This window comes from Cyprinodon tularosa, unplaced genomic scaffold (genome assembly GCF_016077235.1).
Source record: "Cyprinodon tularosa strain WSP-4 unplaced genomic scaffold, ASM1607723v1 ctg435, whole genome shotgun sequence".
Classification (NCBI taxonomy): Eukaryota; Metazoa; Chordata; class Actinopteri; order Cyprinodontiformes; family Cyprinodontidae; genus Cyprinodon; species Cyprinodon tularosa.
Window position 1 is genome coordinate 1,309,341 of NW_024039158.1, and position 17,048 is coordinate 1,326,388.

Sequence of the window (17,048 nt, forward strand, 5' to 3'; positions counted from 1 at the left end):
TTGTCAGGGTGTTATAATAATAAAAAAAATAATAATAATAATAATAATAATGTCTAAGCTAAATACTGTTTCCTTGTAAAAGCTAAAAAACTATTAATGTCATTTTGCATTGCACCAGTCTGTCAGAGTTCAGTAAATAAGGGATTATCTACGATTTTTGGAGCTACATATTACAAGGTTTGTTTGCTTCTGTTGTCAGAAGACTTCCAAATTCCTGAGCTGCCAAGGTCTTACAGATAAAAGAGCCAGTATTCGCTTTTCTGAACATTGTTATGCTGACAAGAGGAAACAATCCAAAGAACACAGCATTGCAACGCACAGACCATAATAGAGGGTCAAACAGCAGTTAATCAACTTTATCTGGTATATAGTAAGGGACACAACAATTGAAGTTGATCTAATTTTTTGATATTGTTTATTATACTATATATAATCACCACCATCCCTTAGGATATACTAATTGGTGAATACATAAAAAGAAAGATTAATCAGTTACTTGTTTATTTTTGCTTCTTTTTCAGTTTTCCAATACTTTCCACTCGCAATATGGCAGCTGTTTTCACGTGTAGTTTATAGGGCAACCTGATAGGTGGGCTCTTAAGAAGCACTTCCCTCTGATTGGCTAACTAGCTTTGCATAGCCAGATAGGGGCGTTTCTAAAAAAAAAGAAAAAGAAAAGAAAACGTAACAATATACATGCCAGTTTCTAAAAATAACATATGTATTTTTTCGTATTACAAAATATAAAAAGTCAGTTTGTTAAGTTGACGTTTTAATCAAATAATAGTCAACTATTCATGGGAGATTTAAAGGGGGCGATGTTTATTTAGCGCTTAAGTAACGCGGATGCAAATCTGAGTGTTGTGATTGGATAATTTCGTTTGACAGAATATCGTTCGAGTTGTGATTGGTTCAGGGCTGTCCTCGCGTGCGCTCACCCGGCAGTGGTGTTTTGTACCCTTTTGCGTGACAGTAAAAGCGATTGAAACAGTTCAAACGAGCTTTGTAGCAGGAACAGTGTTATATTTTAACTCAGCCTTTGTCCTCTTTCTGTCGTCATGGACGCCATCCTGTCCTGGCTGTTCTCCTCGGAGGAGCAGGAGCTCTACATTTTAAACTGCATGGCTTACTTAATGAATTTCATGGCAGCTTTCACCTTCGTTAGCTTATTTTTCCATAAAGTCCCATACGGAAGGTATGCTTCGAGCAAATATGGGTTTCCTGTTAATGTGAAGTTTGCCTGGTTCGTTCAGGAACTGCCCTCCCTGTTGTTGCCTCTATGCTTAGTTTTTTGGACATCTTCATCTAAAACTTCTCTATTACCCAATCAGCTCCTCATCGCCATGTTCCTCTGCCACTACGTTCAGAGGTAAGTAATAAACCCATTAGATATACAGGACTGTCTCAGAAAATTAGAATATTGTGATAAAGTTCTTTATTTTCTGTAATACAATTAAAAATCATGAAATGTCATACATTCTGGATTCATTACAAATCAACTGAAATATCGCAAGCCTTTTATTGTTTTAATATAGCTGATTATGGCGTACAGCTGAAGAAAACTCAAAAATCCTATCTCAAAATATTAGAATATTTCCTCAGACCAAGTAAAAAAAAAATTATAACAGCAAAACAAAAACATTTCAAAATGTCCATTAATGCACTCAGTACTTGGTTGGGAATCCTTTTGCACAGATTACTGCATCAATGCGGCATGGCATGGAGGCAATCAGCCTGTGGCATTGCTGAGGTGTTATGGATGCCCAGGATGCTTCAATAGCGGCCTTTAGCTCATTTGCATTGTTGGGTCTGGTGTCTTTCAGTTTCTTCTTCACAATACCCCACAAATTCTCTATGGGGTTCAGGTCAGGGGAATTGGCAGGCAGATCAAGGACAGGAATGCCATGGTCAGTACACCAGTTACTGGTGGTTTTGGCACTGTGGGCAGGTGCCAGATCATGCTGGAAAATGAAATCATCATCTCCTATAGCTTTTCAGCAGATGGAAGCATGTAGTGCTCTAAAATCTCTTGGTACACAGCTGCATTTACTCTGGACTAGATGAAACACAGTGGACCAACACCAGCAGCTGACATGGCTCCCCAAACCATCGCTGACTGTGGGAACTTCACACTGGATTTCAAGCAACTTGGATTTTGCGCCTCTCCAGCCTTTCTCCAGACTCTGGCACCTTGACTACCAAATGACATACAAAACTTGCTTTCATCTGAAAAGAGGACTTTGGACCACTCTGCAACTGTCCAGTGCTTCTTTTCCATAGCCCATGTCAGACGCTTCTTCCGTTGTCTTGAGTTCAGAAGTGGCTTGACCATGGGAATACGGCTATTGTAGCCCATTTCCCGGACACATCTGTGAACAGTGGCTTTTGATACCTGTACTCCAGCTTCAGTCCACTGTCTTTGAAGCTCCCCCAAATTCTGGAAGCGGCTCTTCTTCACAATGCTGTTAAGGCTGCGGTCACCTCTCTTGGTTGTGCAGCGTTTCCTGCCACATTTCCCCCTTCCAACCCACTTTTTGTGAATGTGCTTTGAAACTGCACTCTGTGAACAGCCTGCTCTTTGAGAAATTTCTTTTTGTGTCTTACCCTCCTGATGGAGGGTGTCAATGATGGTCTTCTGGACAGCAGTCAGATCAGCAGTCTTCCCCATACTTGTGATTTAGTTTACTGAATCGAGTTTTTTTCGAGGCTCAGGAAACCCTTGCAGGTGTTTCGAGTTAATTAGACGATTCAAGTGATTAGTTGAATAGCCTACTAGTATACTTTTTCACGATATTCTAATATTTTGAGATAGGATATTTGGGTTTCTTAAGCTGTACGCCATAATCAGCGATATTAAAACAATAAAAGGCTTGCAATATTTCAGTTGATTTGTAATGAATCCTGAATGTATGACATTTCATGATTTTTAATTGCATTACAGAAAATAAAGAACTTTATCACAATATTCTAATTTTCTGAGCCAGTCCTGTATATTCACTCCTAGAAAATGTAACTAATTCTATGGAAGAAGATTAGAACCACTGAAAAAATTGCAAAAAGTTAACTGATTTTTAAATATTATTTCAGTTTAATATGGGGAAAATGACAGAATTCTGACTTTAATCTCATAAATCTTTGTCTTTAATCTCACAATTCAGACTTTTCCCCCTCAGAATTCTGACTTTGATCTCAGAAATTCTGACATTTTTTCCGCAGAATTCTGATCTCACAATTCTGCCTTTAATCTCATAATTCTGCCTTTAATCTCACAATTCTGCCTTTAATCTCACAATTCTGTCTTTAATCTCAGGATTCTGACTTTTATTTCTTATAATTCTGACTTTAAATTTAAAATTCTGACACTTTTTCTCAGAGTTCTGCCTTTAATCTCACAATTCTGCCTTTAATCTCAGAATTCTGCCTTTAATCTCAGAATTCTGCCTTTAATCTCAGGATTCTGACTTTTATTTCTCAGAGTTCTGACTTTAATCTCACAATTCTGACTTTTTTTCTCAGAATTCTGACTTTAATCTCAGAATTATTACTTTTCTCTCAGAATTCTTACTTTTCTCTCAGAATTCTTTCTTTTTTTTCTCAGAATTCTTTCTTTTTTTCTCAGAGTTCTTTCTTTTTTTTCTCAGAATTCTTTCTTTTTTTCTCCGAATTCTTTCTTTTAATCTCAAAATTTCCCCCTGAATTCTGACTTTTTTTTCCTCTGAATTCTGACAGAATTTTGACAGCTAAAAAACATGTTAGCATCAAGCTGTAGCCTTGTCTAGAGACTAAACTAGCTCTCTTGTTTTAATCACCTTCTGCTCTTCCATTAATGAATTAGCATCACCGGGGATCCCTCTGGCACGTAAAAAGTCGCCTAATTTCGTCATTTTCCACCAATGTGTTGCTGGCCCTCCCAAACAACTCATATCTTTGTCAGTGAAGCTGAGCGCTCCACATCTCTTCCTTCATCGTGCCCATCTACATTAAGATCCAAAATTTGAGATCAAAGTAGGAACTCTGAGATTAATGTTAGAATTGTGACTTTTTTCACATATCAAATTAAAATAATATTTAAAAGTCAGTTAACTTTTATTTATTTTTTCATTGGCTCTAATCGTCTTCCGTAAATTCATATTTATATGATTATATTTATGTATTATGGAAGTTCATCTCTGTAAATATCATTTTTTATCTTCTGTTGCAGAGCTCTCATATTTCCATTTCTAATTCGAGGAGGTAAAGCAACACCGTTCCTCTCATTCGCCCTGGCCTTTGTCTTTTGCATCTACAATGGCTACATGCAGGTTCGATACCTGAGTCATTACGCTGAGTATCCTGCAGACTGGGTTACAAGTCCTCGTTTCATCACAGGTGAATCTTCTTGTTTCAAACAGGTTTTCAATAACAGTAACACTAAAACATCTAAATACACCCACGCCTTATGATAGGTTGTCTTTGATTGACTTTATTGATCTAACAGTTGAGAAATTTACTCGTTGCATCAAATAGTCAAAAAGAGAAGAAGAAAGTGCCAAAGGAAGAACAAAGGTGCATGGGGTATATACTGTATAGTACAGTGTTATGAGTCCAGTCCAGTTTGTTATTGACACGAACACCCAGGTATTTGAAACTGTCCACAGTTTGGATGTCCTGCCCCTGGATGCTCTAGCGGGAGGGAGGTTGGGGTTTTCTCCTGAGGTCGATCACCATCTCTCTGGTCTTACTAGTGTTAAGACACAGGTGGTTCTTCTAACGCCAGTCAGAGAGCAAAGACCCGACGTAACAGGCTGCTGCATGCACAGCGCCATCTTTAACGACAGCTATGCAGGAAACATAGCTAAAATGGTGTTGATCAGTGTGTCTTGCAAAAGCTTCCACATTCCTTGAACTTTGTTATACATTTTGATTTGTTACAACTGCAGACTTTAGGTGTTTTATTGGGATTTCATGCGATAGACCAAGTCAGGGTAGTATGCATTGGGTGTTTGCTTTATCTGTATGTTTAATTTTTATTTGTTTAACATTGATCACCATCGTATCACTCTTATTTTGTCATGCCAATGGAGGAAGAGAAAGCAATATCAGCTTCAAAAATCTATACACTCATGAAAACAATTGTACGTATCAGCCCAATTTGTTGGGAAGTTGCACTCAATTTTAGTCCCACACATTATTAATTAGAAATCTTCTGTTCAGGGAAATGAGGGTCGCAAAGTGACACCTAGTGCCCGCCTACCAAAGTTTGGTTTTTGCAAACCCAGGTGACAAATTAAATAGCAGCCATGAAAAACCAGAGCAATGATCCCATTTATGCTATTGCTTTTCCTCTTTTAAAGGTGAAATTGTAGATTCTGTCAAATGATGTGGTAGCAGCAACTACTCGTATGTCCTCCTGTGCTGCCATGTTTATTTTGTGGACTCCACTGCTCTTCCTCACATTTATGGGGGATTCTCCAACTGGCATAAAATAGGTGATTTTTTATTCATGCTTTGCTTACTAGACACAAAGACATCCATCATACAAAAAATGTATGATAGATAGATTTATAATACACTACTCAAAATCATTAAAGGAACACTTTGTAATCAGAGTATAGCATCAAGTTAATTAAACTTCTGGGATATTGATTTGGTCAGGTGAGTAGTAGAGAGGGTAGTTAATCACTTTCAGCTGCTTTTGTGTTAATTAAATTAACAACAGGTGCACTAGAGGGGCAACAACCACTAAATGACTAAATGACCACTAAATGTAACTTTTTTCTTTTTTAACCTCTGTCTACTTGCGACCACAACAGCTGCCACGTGACAGAAGAGCTAGTGGCAGGTTAGCAGCGTTAGCTCCATGGAAGGAGGTGTTAAGGGATAGCTCTGTGTCGACACCTTGAAGCTTTCTCTTTCTGGTTCGCTTTCCTGAAAAGAGATAATTCGGGACAAACTCTTTAAATAACACTTCATAACGTATCTGTATTAAATAACCAGGAGACATGACCGATTTTGATAGAAACTGTAATCTTACTGGGATCAGAGACGTTGCTAAGGGTTACAGAATGGCCGCTGCTCACAAACCATGCTCACTTCTCAGGAAGTGGCCTTGATTAACAGTTAAAGAAGCTTTTTATACATCTCCAGTCTGCCACATCATTACATTTTACATCATACATGTTAGCAGATGAGGAGACATCCATGTTTTCAGCCATATCACAATATCACACTTTGTGCTTAGCTGAAGGACACCGCTCTCATTCCATTCCCAAATCTTTGTCACCTACAGAAGGAAGATGATAACTGTATATCCGGACAGATTAACTGTCCTAATAAGATAAACCACTGGGGAAAACATCGATTCTAAAGCGCAACAGGCAGCTAATATTAGGGTATAATAACCTCACACATCATCAATGATAATTATCCTGATAGAAGGATTAAAATGAAAAAAAGATAGACATTGGTTGTCATTTTCAAACACCTCATATTTCCTTTGAATGTACAGATAATTAGATGAATACCATTTTATATTGACTCTAAAACTTAGATTAGCATGCTAATGTGACATGTGATTTTAAAAGAAATGCAAAAAATTTGGATTTCCATCACTGTATATTATATCTACATTGGATTCGCTTAAGAAGGTTCATGGATAAGGGAGGCTAGAAAACATTTCCATGAACCAAACTGGTCAGTAGAAAGAGTTGTAGAAAAGCGCAGATAAAACGGTAAAACCTTCCTGCTGATCTTTTTGATAACATCTGCTAAAGCAGTTTTGGGTCCATCTCCAGGTTCTGCTCTCTGGCTGGTGGGCTGGTTGATGAATCTCCATTCTGACCACATCCTGAGGAACCTGAGGAAGCCCGGCGAGACTGGCTACAAGATTCCCAGAGGTAAAGGCTTTCTCTCACTCTGCATGTTTGAGTTTAGAATCAGAACTTTACCAAATGGACCCAAGAACTAATTTGGCTCAGGATGTTCGCATGTCAACGATGACAAAGACATTTGAAGACGTGGAGATTGTTTAAAACCATGAATAAAGTTTAAAAGGTCTGACAGATTTTTTACATTTTTTTATTAATTCAGTGTATGTCTGAACATATCCACCTCGCCTGGTTTTTTCTAGACCTATGGCAACATTTATTCTGATTTTTGAAAAGTTGAGATTTTTTTTTTAGCTGACTTTTTGGTCTTTATGAGAGCACTTTCTCTGACCCATCACTTTCCAGAAAATAATGCAAAATGTAAAACTCAATCTGAAAAAAAACATTAGAAAATATCAAATCTGTAAAAGAAATAATAAAAATTGAAAAACTAACAAAACAGCAAACTTACTCTAAAAACCTTTTTTTGTGGTTAAGAATTTTATTAAAATTTCATTTTCAGACTAATTTTATTCCAGTTTTCTATTTACAAAACACTCTTTGCTTGCAACAACGTAAAAAAAAAGATTCCCTCCATAGAATTTCTGCCAGATGTACGAATTCGAGTCTGAGCCTTTTTGAGCAAGTGGGTTGTAAAGTTTCAAGGAACATATCGCCTCCTACTGGTGTGGCAGGGAAATTACATTGGCCTTTGTGCACAGAGATCCAATTAAAATATTCTGCAGGTAGAAGAGAATAGAATTTAACTTTATTGTCATTACACCGTCACAGTGCAGAGCAACGAAATAAACTCTCTGCATTTCACCCATCCCCTTGGGGAGCAGTAGGCTGCCGTTGTGCGGCGGCTGGAGCAGTGTGGGGTTAAAGGTCTTTGCTCAGGGACGCAGAATGTCAGTCCGTGGGAGTGGGGCTTGAACTTCGTTCTAACAGAAATTAAAACTAACCTTTACTTCAGTGGATTGTTGTCATGTAAACAGAGCCTCAGTTTAAGCTGTTTGTTCTAAGCTCTGGTCGCTGAAAGTTTTCAAACCTAAATGTTCCTACTACATTAATATAAAGACACTTCAACATGTGAGGTGAGGATCTTAATTTAACCCAGGGGTTGGTAACCCTTGGTAACCCGCGGCTCCGGAGTCAAATACAGCTCTTTAGCGCCCCCTTACGGCTCCCTGCATCTTTTTCAAAAATTTATGAAAATCAATTGTTTTTGCTTATTTTAATATGTGTGCAGGAGGTCAAACAAAAATTGTTTTCCAATGCTGTAAACATTTGTATAATAAATATATTTAACCAATAATTTGCGTCATAGCCACAGCGATTAGTGGTCATAACTTGCAACCAGCACTGCGCGGTGCCAGGCAAAAAAAGTGGTGGGTGTGTCTCGGACCATGGATCCCAAAGAGAAAAAAAGAAGATAGCTGATCAGAACAGAGGATTCAAAGAATGGAGCGAATCATTTGCTTCCATTATCAATACGGAAGGTTTGCCTGCATTTTTACTTTGTAATGAGAGGTTGTCAAAAAATAAAAATAAAAATTTGGAAAGGCATTTCCAGGGAATGCAATCTAAATATGCAGCCGACCATCAAGCTGGGAGGGAGAGAAAAAGTGCAATTGCAGAACTTCTGGATGAATTAGGGGAGCGCAAAGATAGATTTAAGAAGTATCTTGCATCTCCAACACTGCTGCTAGTTTTGTTGCAAGGATGGAAAACAGTCCACAGATCAAACAGTTAGCGCTCTGATGCAGGGATGGGAACTTTCTTCCAATTTTTCCTTAAATCCTGAAAATATAAATCACACCAAGGAACGGTGATGAAGGAGAATGTGGGATAGAGAGCTGTGCTCTGATGGATGTCAGTTCCTGCCTGGTTCCTCATGACTCAATCAACTCCTCCCAACAGAAACACGTCCACCATAGAGAGATTCCTTTATCGTGTTTCTATTATTTCATCAATGCAACAAACCCTAAGCCTTGTGGGGAAGGGTGATGAAGCAGCACGCAGTTAGAGCATTCACTGCTCTTCCCTCACCTCATGCTGCTGTGACATTTGCATTTAATCATAAATGCTTATTATATATCTAAGCCCACATAGTCCATTTCCATAGAGGGATAATACATTTAGAGGCCGTTACCAGGCATATATAAGACTTTTACATTTTTGCGGCTCTAGACAGATTTATTTTTTGGGGTTTTTTTTGGTCCAATATGGCTCTTTGAGCAGTGTGGGTCGCCGACCCCTGATTTAACCAAACATCTGTACAGCTGTGATAGCTGATAGCGCTGAAGTCTGTCTAAAGGTTACACGGTAAAAACCTGAGGTGAATTTTTTGGAACGCCCACCATGAGATCGAATGGCTGCATCGATTGTAAATATGTAGCTAGATGAGCCAAGCTTATGCTGAAACATGCCTGCTTCCTGTCCGTACATGCACACAAGTTCATCCTCATACTAACAAAACAGATCAAATCTGGAAGCATATTTTTCCTACTATTTTTATTTAATTAATAACTACTTATTTTAATTTTGCCTGGAAGTAGTTCAGATTTTCTTTAGAAACAAGTACATATACATACTATAAAACATTTTATCATTTTTTAAATTATGATTATTTTTTTCTGATGTAGACTACTTTGAATTGTCTCTGAACTCTGTGCTATAAAAATAAACTTACCTCGCCTTACCGGCATGTTTAAACTCAGCCTAAATGCAGAGTGGCAGCATGAAACTGGGAAGTTTGCTGCCAGTTTTGATGTTTTCCTTGCAGATATTTCCACATGCAATGAAAGTACCAGATCTTGTGATTTAAAAGTTTTTTGGTTTGGTTTATTAAAATGTAATTTTTGGGAAGTCAGGATTGTTTTCCATCAATTCACACCAGCTTCCATAGCTCAGAGTGACATCAGTAGCTCTTTGTGTAACACCACCAGCTGCAAACATTTAGCATGTTATATTTTCATTGTTTGCTGTGAAACATAATCATTTTACAAGCATGTTTTGCAGTTTTAAGTATGTCGTCCTTTTAATTAAGTTCACCTCCCAGAGGAGATGAAAGAAAACAGCTAGTTTTTTTTTTTTATTAAGGATGCATTATAAATGTAAAGTGAGGAAGCAAAATTGATGAATCTGATCCGGTAGGAAACAAATCATATTAGATTTTTAAGGCATAGATCCAGTGCTCATGGAGGTATTTGTGTAAATATAGCTGACCAATCAGGCTGGGAGTTATTCCTTGTAGTCATCAGAGACTCAGCATGATCAGCTTGTTCTTGCATATATATTTTTTGTAGCACCAGCCTGAAGGTTAAACCATTTGTGTTCTGGATTTGTGAAGTCTGCAGAGATGTTAGCAAACTTTTCCCCTCACCTTAAACCTGTTCAAGTCTAAGATGGAGGGTTCTTTAGCTTTAAACTCATCACAGCAGCCGGGTCCAAAGCTACATCCGCTGTCTGTTCCATCAAACATCAACGGTTGTCCCTGTCCTCCACCCCGCAGGCGGAATGTTTGAGTACGTGTCCGGAGCCAACTTCTTGGGCGAGATAACCGAGTGGGCCGGCTTTGCTCTGGCGGGCCACTCAGCCCACAGTTCAGCTTTCTCCATCTTCACCGCAGTGGTCCTGGCCAACAGGGCTGTGGCCCACCACAAGTAAGAATAACATGCCTGCTCAGTGGGGAAGGTTTCTTTGGGTGAACGTACACATTGTAAAGAACATCCTTTTTTTTTTTTTCTTGTATTTCAGATGGTATCTTGCTAAGTTTGAAGACTATCCTAAAAGCAGGAAAGCACTGATCCCCTTTCTGTTCTAGATGGCAGCAGATCCAGACTGGAAGGTATTCCTCACAAAACCTTCCCAGTTTTCTTTCTAATTTCCTGCCGATGAAAACAGACTGGCATGCCTGGAATTTAGGGCCGTTGTTTTTCAGTTAGATAATAATTTGAAGAGACTTGACCTTTAGAAAAAAGAAAAAAACAGGAAAATACAACAAACTCAGCTCAAATGTAATTAAAGTTATGCGGCTGCAGCAGAAAATATGATATGTGGCGCCCGGCAGTGAACCATGCATGAGAGGAAGTGAACTGCAACTGCTGGATGGAAAACAAACCGGGAAGACTAAAGCTCTACGTTCACCTCGAATAAGGATGGTTTTTCTGTCAGCCTCATGATGGGAGATATATTTATAGATATCACAGAAGCCAGTAGGAGGAGTCCGTGGAGCAAAGCGTAACGGTGAAGGCTGGCCGAGGAGCTGCAGGGAAAACCGTCCAATCGGACATCAAGCTCCTCCTCCCAATAACTCAGTCATGCCTGAAACAAGGAGATGAACAGCATCCCTCCGTTAGGGTTCCTGCCATTCAACAAAGAAGAGAACTTGATGAATAAATGTGGAGAGGGTTTTTTTTTAACTGCTTGTGCTGATGATGTGCAGAGCTTAAAACAGACGGCAGCTCAGAGAAAATGCTGCCGATCCTCATGTCTCTTACCTTCTGCCATCATGGTGACTGTTTTTGTTAGTTAGTTAGAGAAATGAAGTCTTTGTGATAACTGGAAAATGATTTTTACACTTCTGGATTTATAAAAATAAAGTACATACATTAAATGCTGTTGTCTATTTTATAAAACCATGTTTCCTCATTGGAATAGTGTGTTTTTTAATTGTTGCCTTCCTCCTGTGGCCCTGCATGGCTTTTGTTTGTCTTTCTTTAAAGAGGCCTTCATTGAAAAGCTGGATTTATACTCTAGACCAGAGGTCTTCAAAAGGGGCTCCACGGAGGTACTGCATGGGGGTTGCAAAAGTTTTGGTTGATTAGACATTTTTTTTTATATTCCCCCCTGCAATTTTTTTCAAGTAATTGAAATGTCTTTAAATCCACATTATTATGAATTCAAACAGATAAATGGAGGCAGAATATGTCTTTCAGTCATCAACGCACACATTCAGTGACACACAGGAGCTCATTCAAACTGGGCACCGTTTCATTCACAACACCTGTTCCATCAACCAGGAACCAGAATCAGAAATACTTTAATAATCCCAGGGAGAAATTACTTTCATTACATGACTTCATCTGTAATAGAGTGACTATAGAACCAGATTGATATAAAACAATTTCATACCATATATATAATTAGGGGGTCCCTGCTCCATCTCGCCATCAGTTTGGGGCACCTTTGCCTGGAAAATGTTGAAGACCCCTGCTCTAGACTACAAATGAAAAAGATTATTTGGCTAATTCTGACTTTTTTAACTCTCTTAACTTATTAGATTACACTGCTCCCTATCAAATAATAAATCAAATCCAAATACTGAGGCCAAATTACAAACAGGTTGACTGATTCAGGTAACTTCTGAGAAGCAGCCGATGACTCTTGCTTTTATTTAGGGTTGTCTTAGCAAAGGAGGTGGAATCTATTTCATAATGTAAACAATTATGCACAGCTTAGAGTTGGTCTGTTGTATAAAAACTAAATTAATTCTCATGATTTTTATGACTGTAATATAAAAGGTGAAAAGTTTAAGGGATGTGAATCTTTTTGTAAGGCCTTGTAGGTCAGGTGGGTGCTACATTAGCGTCATGGTATATATAGCGCTATTAATTCTGTTGTGTTACAGCCAGGTTCATGAATAGTAAATACAGACGCTGCTTCTAAAAGTGACAAATGGCGACAACCCTGGGCTGCAGGAGCCTTCGCAGATTGACGTCCTTCATATTCCAGATCCTTGCTGCTGTCTCTTTTTTTCGTCTCCAGACTATTCCCCCCATACATCCTCTTTAGTTACACTTCTTGTAATTGCACCAATATGTTACACTGGCAGTTTTAAATAAGACTCCCACTTGGTTTATCTTTGGGCTGATACTGCCCCCCCCCTCCACCCCTGCCTTTTGTAGACAAAAATCATGACAGAAGGGCTCAATCGATAAAGTTCTCTGTGTTCAATGTGAAGATTTACCTAGCCTATGCATCTATTGTGGTATTTAACAAAACACAATTTGCAACTTGTTGAGGCATTTAATTTGGTTACATTACATTTAACAAGAGTAATACACTGCATTTCTCACTCCAACTCTTCGGGTGAAGGTAATGCGCTTCAAACAGGTTTGCTGCCAACAGAAGGGTAGAGTTAAAGGGGTTATAGAATGCAAAACCGAGTTTCCATTGTCATGTCAGATGAATAATGATAGTTCAGTGGGTGAAATGGACGTACAGAGAAGTTCAAACCCTATCAACACCTGCTTTCTCTGAAAATCTCACAATTGTAAACTCCCGCCATAAAACGGGCGAATCCAAATGAATCCCCGAGTTGACGTAAACTGGCGGATGTTGCATTATTTGGTTCTGGCCTGTACTTTTGTCACACCCTGAAATGTACATACAGACCAGCCCACTGGTTCACTTGCCCGAGAACATGAATAGAGGTAGATGTAAGACATCAGTTTAGCTGTTTAGCCTACAGTTGGGTTTATTTCTACAAGAATTACAAAGCAGGCAGTTTCTCTGTTGAAAATGAGCCAGAACCACGGGTGTAAATGCAGTGTTCCAGGCTGAATGGAGGAAGATGAACATTTTCACAGTCTTCCCAAGGATCAGAAGACTCGACAGGCATGGATTATTTTTGCTTATCCGAAGATCTTTGCAAAGTTTGATGCTCAGCTGTTCATTTGCTCTAAGCATTTTACCAAAGACAGCTTTCAAAATCATGGACAGTTCAAAGCAGGATTTGCTAAACTTCTTTTACTTAAACGAGGGGCTGTTCCGACCATAAGGCCATCACAACCGCAAGCTGGAAGTATTTTTTTATTTCTTTGGGGGGATGGGGAGTGTCGACTGCTCGGCCGCTGACTGGATAGGACATCAGCAGAGAGCCGTGAGGAGGGGGAAAGCACCGGGCTGCCATTCGGTCGCTCCTGCCTCCGTCCACCGGGGTTCCTGGATCAGACCCGGAGCTGACGCCGTGTTTCGAGTACCAGGGGTGTTTCGGCTAAGTGCTGCACTGTAGTCGACCAAAATCCTGGAAGATTTTGAAATTCCCCCCGCACATTTTTTTTAGGTATAAAAAGTTTGACATGTCCGAGAAAAAGAGGGTGTCTGGTCACCCTACCATTTCAACAATTTCAGTGTTTCAGTGAGTGAGTGCTTGTTGCTATGATGCGTCTTTGCTCAGCAGATTCGCTCGTTGTAAACCAGCCAATCAGCGCACAGCTCATCTAAATATTCATGAGCATACCATAAAAGGAAGAAAACCTGTCATTTCATTCTAGGGCTTTTAACCAGGCTTGCGTTAGGGCTGATAGAACAGCAAATATGCCATTTTCAGCCTAACCAATGTTACACACTCAATTAAGAGACCTTAAGGACCAGCACCAAATACCCTATGGAATCATGCTATGACCCCTGTAATGCTAGCACGCAGATCAATGCATGCAAGTAGAAGCAAGCACTTTTTCACACACTGGGTGTGTTCGATTTTAAAGACTGCATCCTTCAAGGACCTGGTCTATCTGGAGACCGGAAGAGTTTTGGCCATGGATTCAAACAGGACCAACCTTTCTGTGGCTTTCACCACCTGTACGCTCTGTCGCCTAGCAACCATGAGAGTTTTCACACAAGGCAGGAAAAGAATGAATACCGAAGTTCTCACTGCTGTTTATATTTATTTTTTTACATTTTCGAGGAGCTTCAACACCAGTACCGTATCAGATCACACTGCAGATATATTAGAATCTTTCCTTAAATAACAGCCAGACCCGGAACTATTTACATACTTGGATTATATTAAACTGCATTAACATTCACCAATGTTCGGCACCATTTACCTTTTACTGCATAATGAGGAGTCTTCCAATCCGAACAGACCTCGGCGCCATGCTGTGACGTAATCGGCCTAAGAATCTGGCCTTCTGAGGCCCCTGAATTGGCCCTGGGGCTCACTGACAGAAGCAAGGCTGACATAAAGTGGCACTACCTGTGCCTCTGACCTCCAAAATAACTCCCCACAGCCAGAAGAACTTGTGCCGCTGTTCTGTCAGATCAGCATACCCCATCAGACCAGCATACCAATAGTCAATCCGCATGCGCAAGACGTTAGATTTGCATAGGCGTCCGTTAGTCCAGTTTATTCCTTTAGTTTATCCCCATTTAGACTTTTAGTTTTGTATGAAAAATACACTTTAACTATCCCGATGGGCGTGCATCCCTTTAGTCATATACAAAAAAACAATATAACATCAGATCGTCTTACATTTCAAAAAACACCAAAAAGTAAGGAATTAGTTGTTTTTTTTTTGCACATGACTAAAGAGATACATGCCCGTTGAGGCAGTTTAAAGTGTACTTTTCGTACAAAACTAAAGGGATAAACAGGTGTTGACTAAAGGTATACTGGTCTGATGGGGTATGCTGATCTGACAGAACACCGCCTTAAACTATGACAATCAATGCTGTGATTTGGCTGTTGGGAAGACGCACTTGTTGCATTATATAGATATAGGATACAGAATCTTTGGTCATAAAAAAAAAAGCGTTTTACAACCAGTAAAGTTCAAAGAGTAGACTGGACCCTTTCTCGTTAAGCATTATTGAGTTGAATCAGATGATAAAGGTACAAAAAAACTGTCAAAATGGTGAAAGCAAAGAATGGAAGCATAACAATAATTGACATTAAAGGTCTCTTATTTAAAGTCATGTAATTTTTGTTTTTATTCTAAAGAGAATAATTTTCCAGATAAGATTCTTCATTTTTTATGCTTCTTTTTTTTTTTTTTTGATTGAAAGCCTGAAGTTAGATCTACTGTTATTTACCAGGAGCTTTAAAGGGACACTATGCAACATTTTTCAGTTAATTAATGTGTTCCATAACGTTATGGATGATTAAATGAGTCATTTCAGGTTGAACAAAGTTATTCTCGGCTGCCCTGGTGGTCTGTGGGGGAAATACCGCACTTGCAATTGCAGGAGCACCGACCCGCACCCACAGGCTCAGAAGTCTCGCGAGAGTCAGTCTTGCTTTACGGCGAGAACTGCTACACGCCCCCAGTTAAAAGCATTCTCGTTGCTAGCACAGTGGCGATCTTTGTGCAGTTATGCTACGTTCACGCAGCAAAAGCAGCAAAATCGTGTCTGCTGCTTCCTTTTTGCTGCTTGTACCAGTTAGTTCTGACGCGGCTGAAGCAGCTTTGCTGCTCTGGCTGCAAAAGTGTGTCTGAGGTGCGTTGGGCGGAGCTTCACTATCCTTTCTCTGCCTTGCAGCTATATTTGCTGTGATCAGTGGGAATAAAGTAGTTTTAATATGTTTTTAAGTGAGAAAATACACCTGAAAACTTCATCAGTGCAGTCAGTTAATTCAGATTATTATCCTGCCTTCAATATTTTTTCTGTCGGAGCCGCTCAGACCCCCACATACCAGGGATGCGCCGACAGTATGGATCCCTTCATCAGCAGCGGTTCACCGCGGCAGCTGGTAGGTGTTTTTCATCTAAATAATCCAAACTGCATTTCTGCCGGCAGATTTCTGCATTTTAAGTTAATTTAGGCGTCAATAAACTGTTTAAGAGGAGAGATCATCAGCGCTGTGTCTCTCTCCCTGCGTTAAACGCACCCGACGCGCTGCTGCAGCCGCTCAGACGTGCTGCGCCTGCATCTCAAAACGCGCCGCAGGACCTTTTGCTGCGCCTTGATGCGCGTCAACCATTGACTTTGCATGTAAACTCGCTGCTTCTGTCGCGCCAGCTACATCCAGTGTGAACGCAGCATTAGTCATTCGCTGCTAAGCTCAAAACAACCGCGCCTGGCTTGACGGAGAAACCAGGAGAACAGCTGAGCATATTTACGACAGTGCACTTTTACTTTCGCCCTCTGGAGGGAGCCTCACTGGAAAATCAACACCGGTTGCATAGTGTACCTTTAAGGAATGTTTTTCTGAATAAATAGCCTGTAAAAAACAAAACAAAAATTGCATTTGAAATTTTGACATAAAGTAACATTTTCTTGTACCATGAATACCCAACGCTGCAGTAATTCACTGTAAAATACATCATTTGCAGATGTTAACATAAAAAATTGTAAAATATTTTTGCCTGCTTTATACCTTTATATATTATTACCTTTTTTTCACTTTTATATTTTAGGAATTTAAATCCTTAATTTTCTTATTCAGATACTTTTAAAGACATTTTTTTCTTT

General features: G+C 39.5%; 1 protein-coding gene across 1 annotated transcript; it reads left to right on the plus strand.

Moving 5' to 3' along the window:
• Positions 1–919: 919 nt before the first annotated feature.
• srd5a1 (steroid-5-alpha-reductase, alpha polypeptide 1 (3-oxo-5 alpha-steroid delta 4-dehydrogenase alpha 1)) lies at positions 920–10,830 on the plus strand. Its single transcript, XM_038299792.1, has 5 exons — positions 920–1,369; positions 4,202–4,368; positions 6,774–6,875; positions 10,363–10,513; positions 10,608–10,830. Exons 1-5 carry the CDS (start codon positions 1,059–1,061, stop codon positions 10,672–10,674), a joined length of 798 nt encoding a protein of 265 aa, XP_038155720.1. The 5' UTR covers positions 920–1,058; the 3' UTR covers positions 10,675–10,830.
• The last annotated feature ends 6,218 nt before the right edge of the window (positions 10,831–17,048 follow it).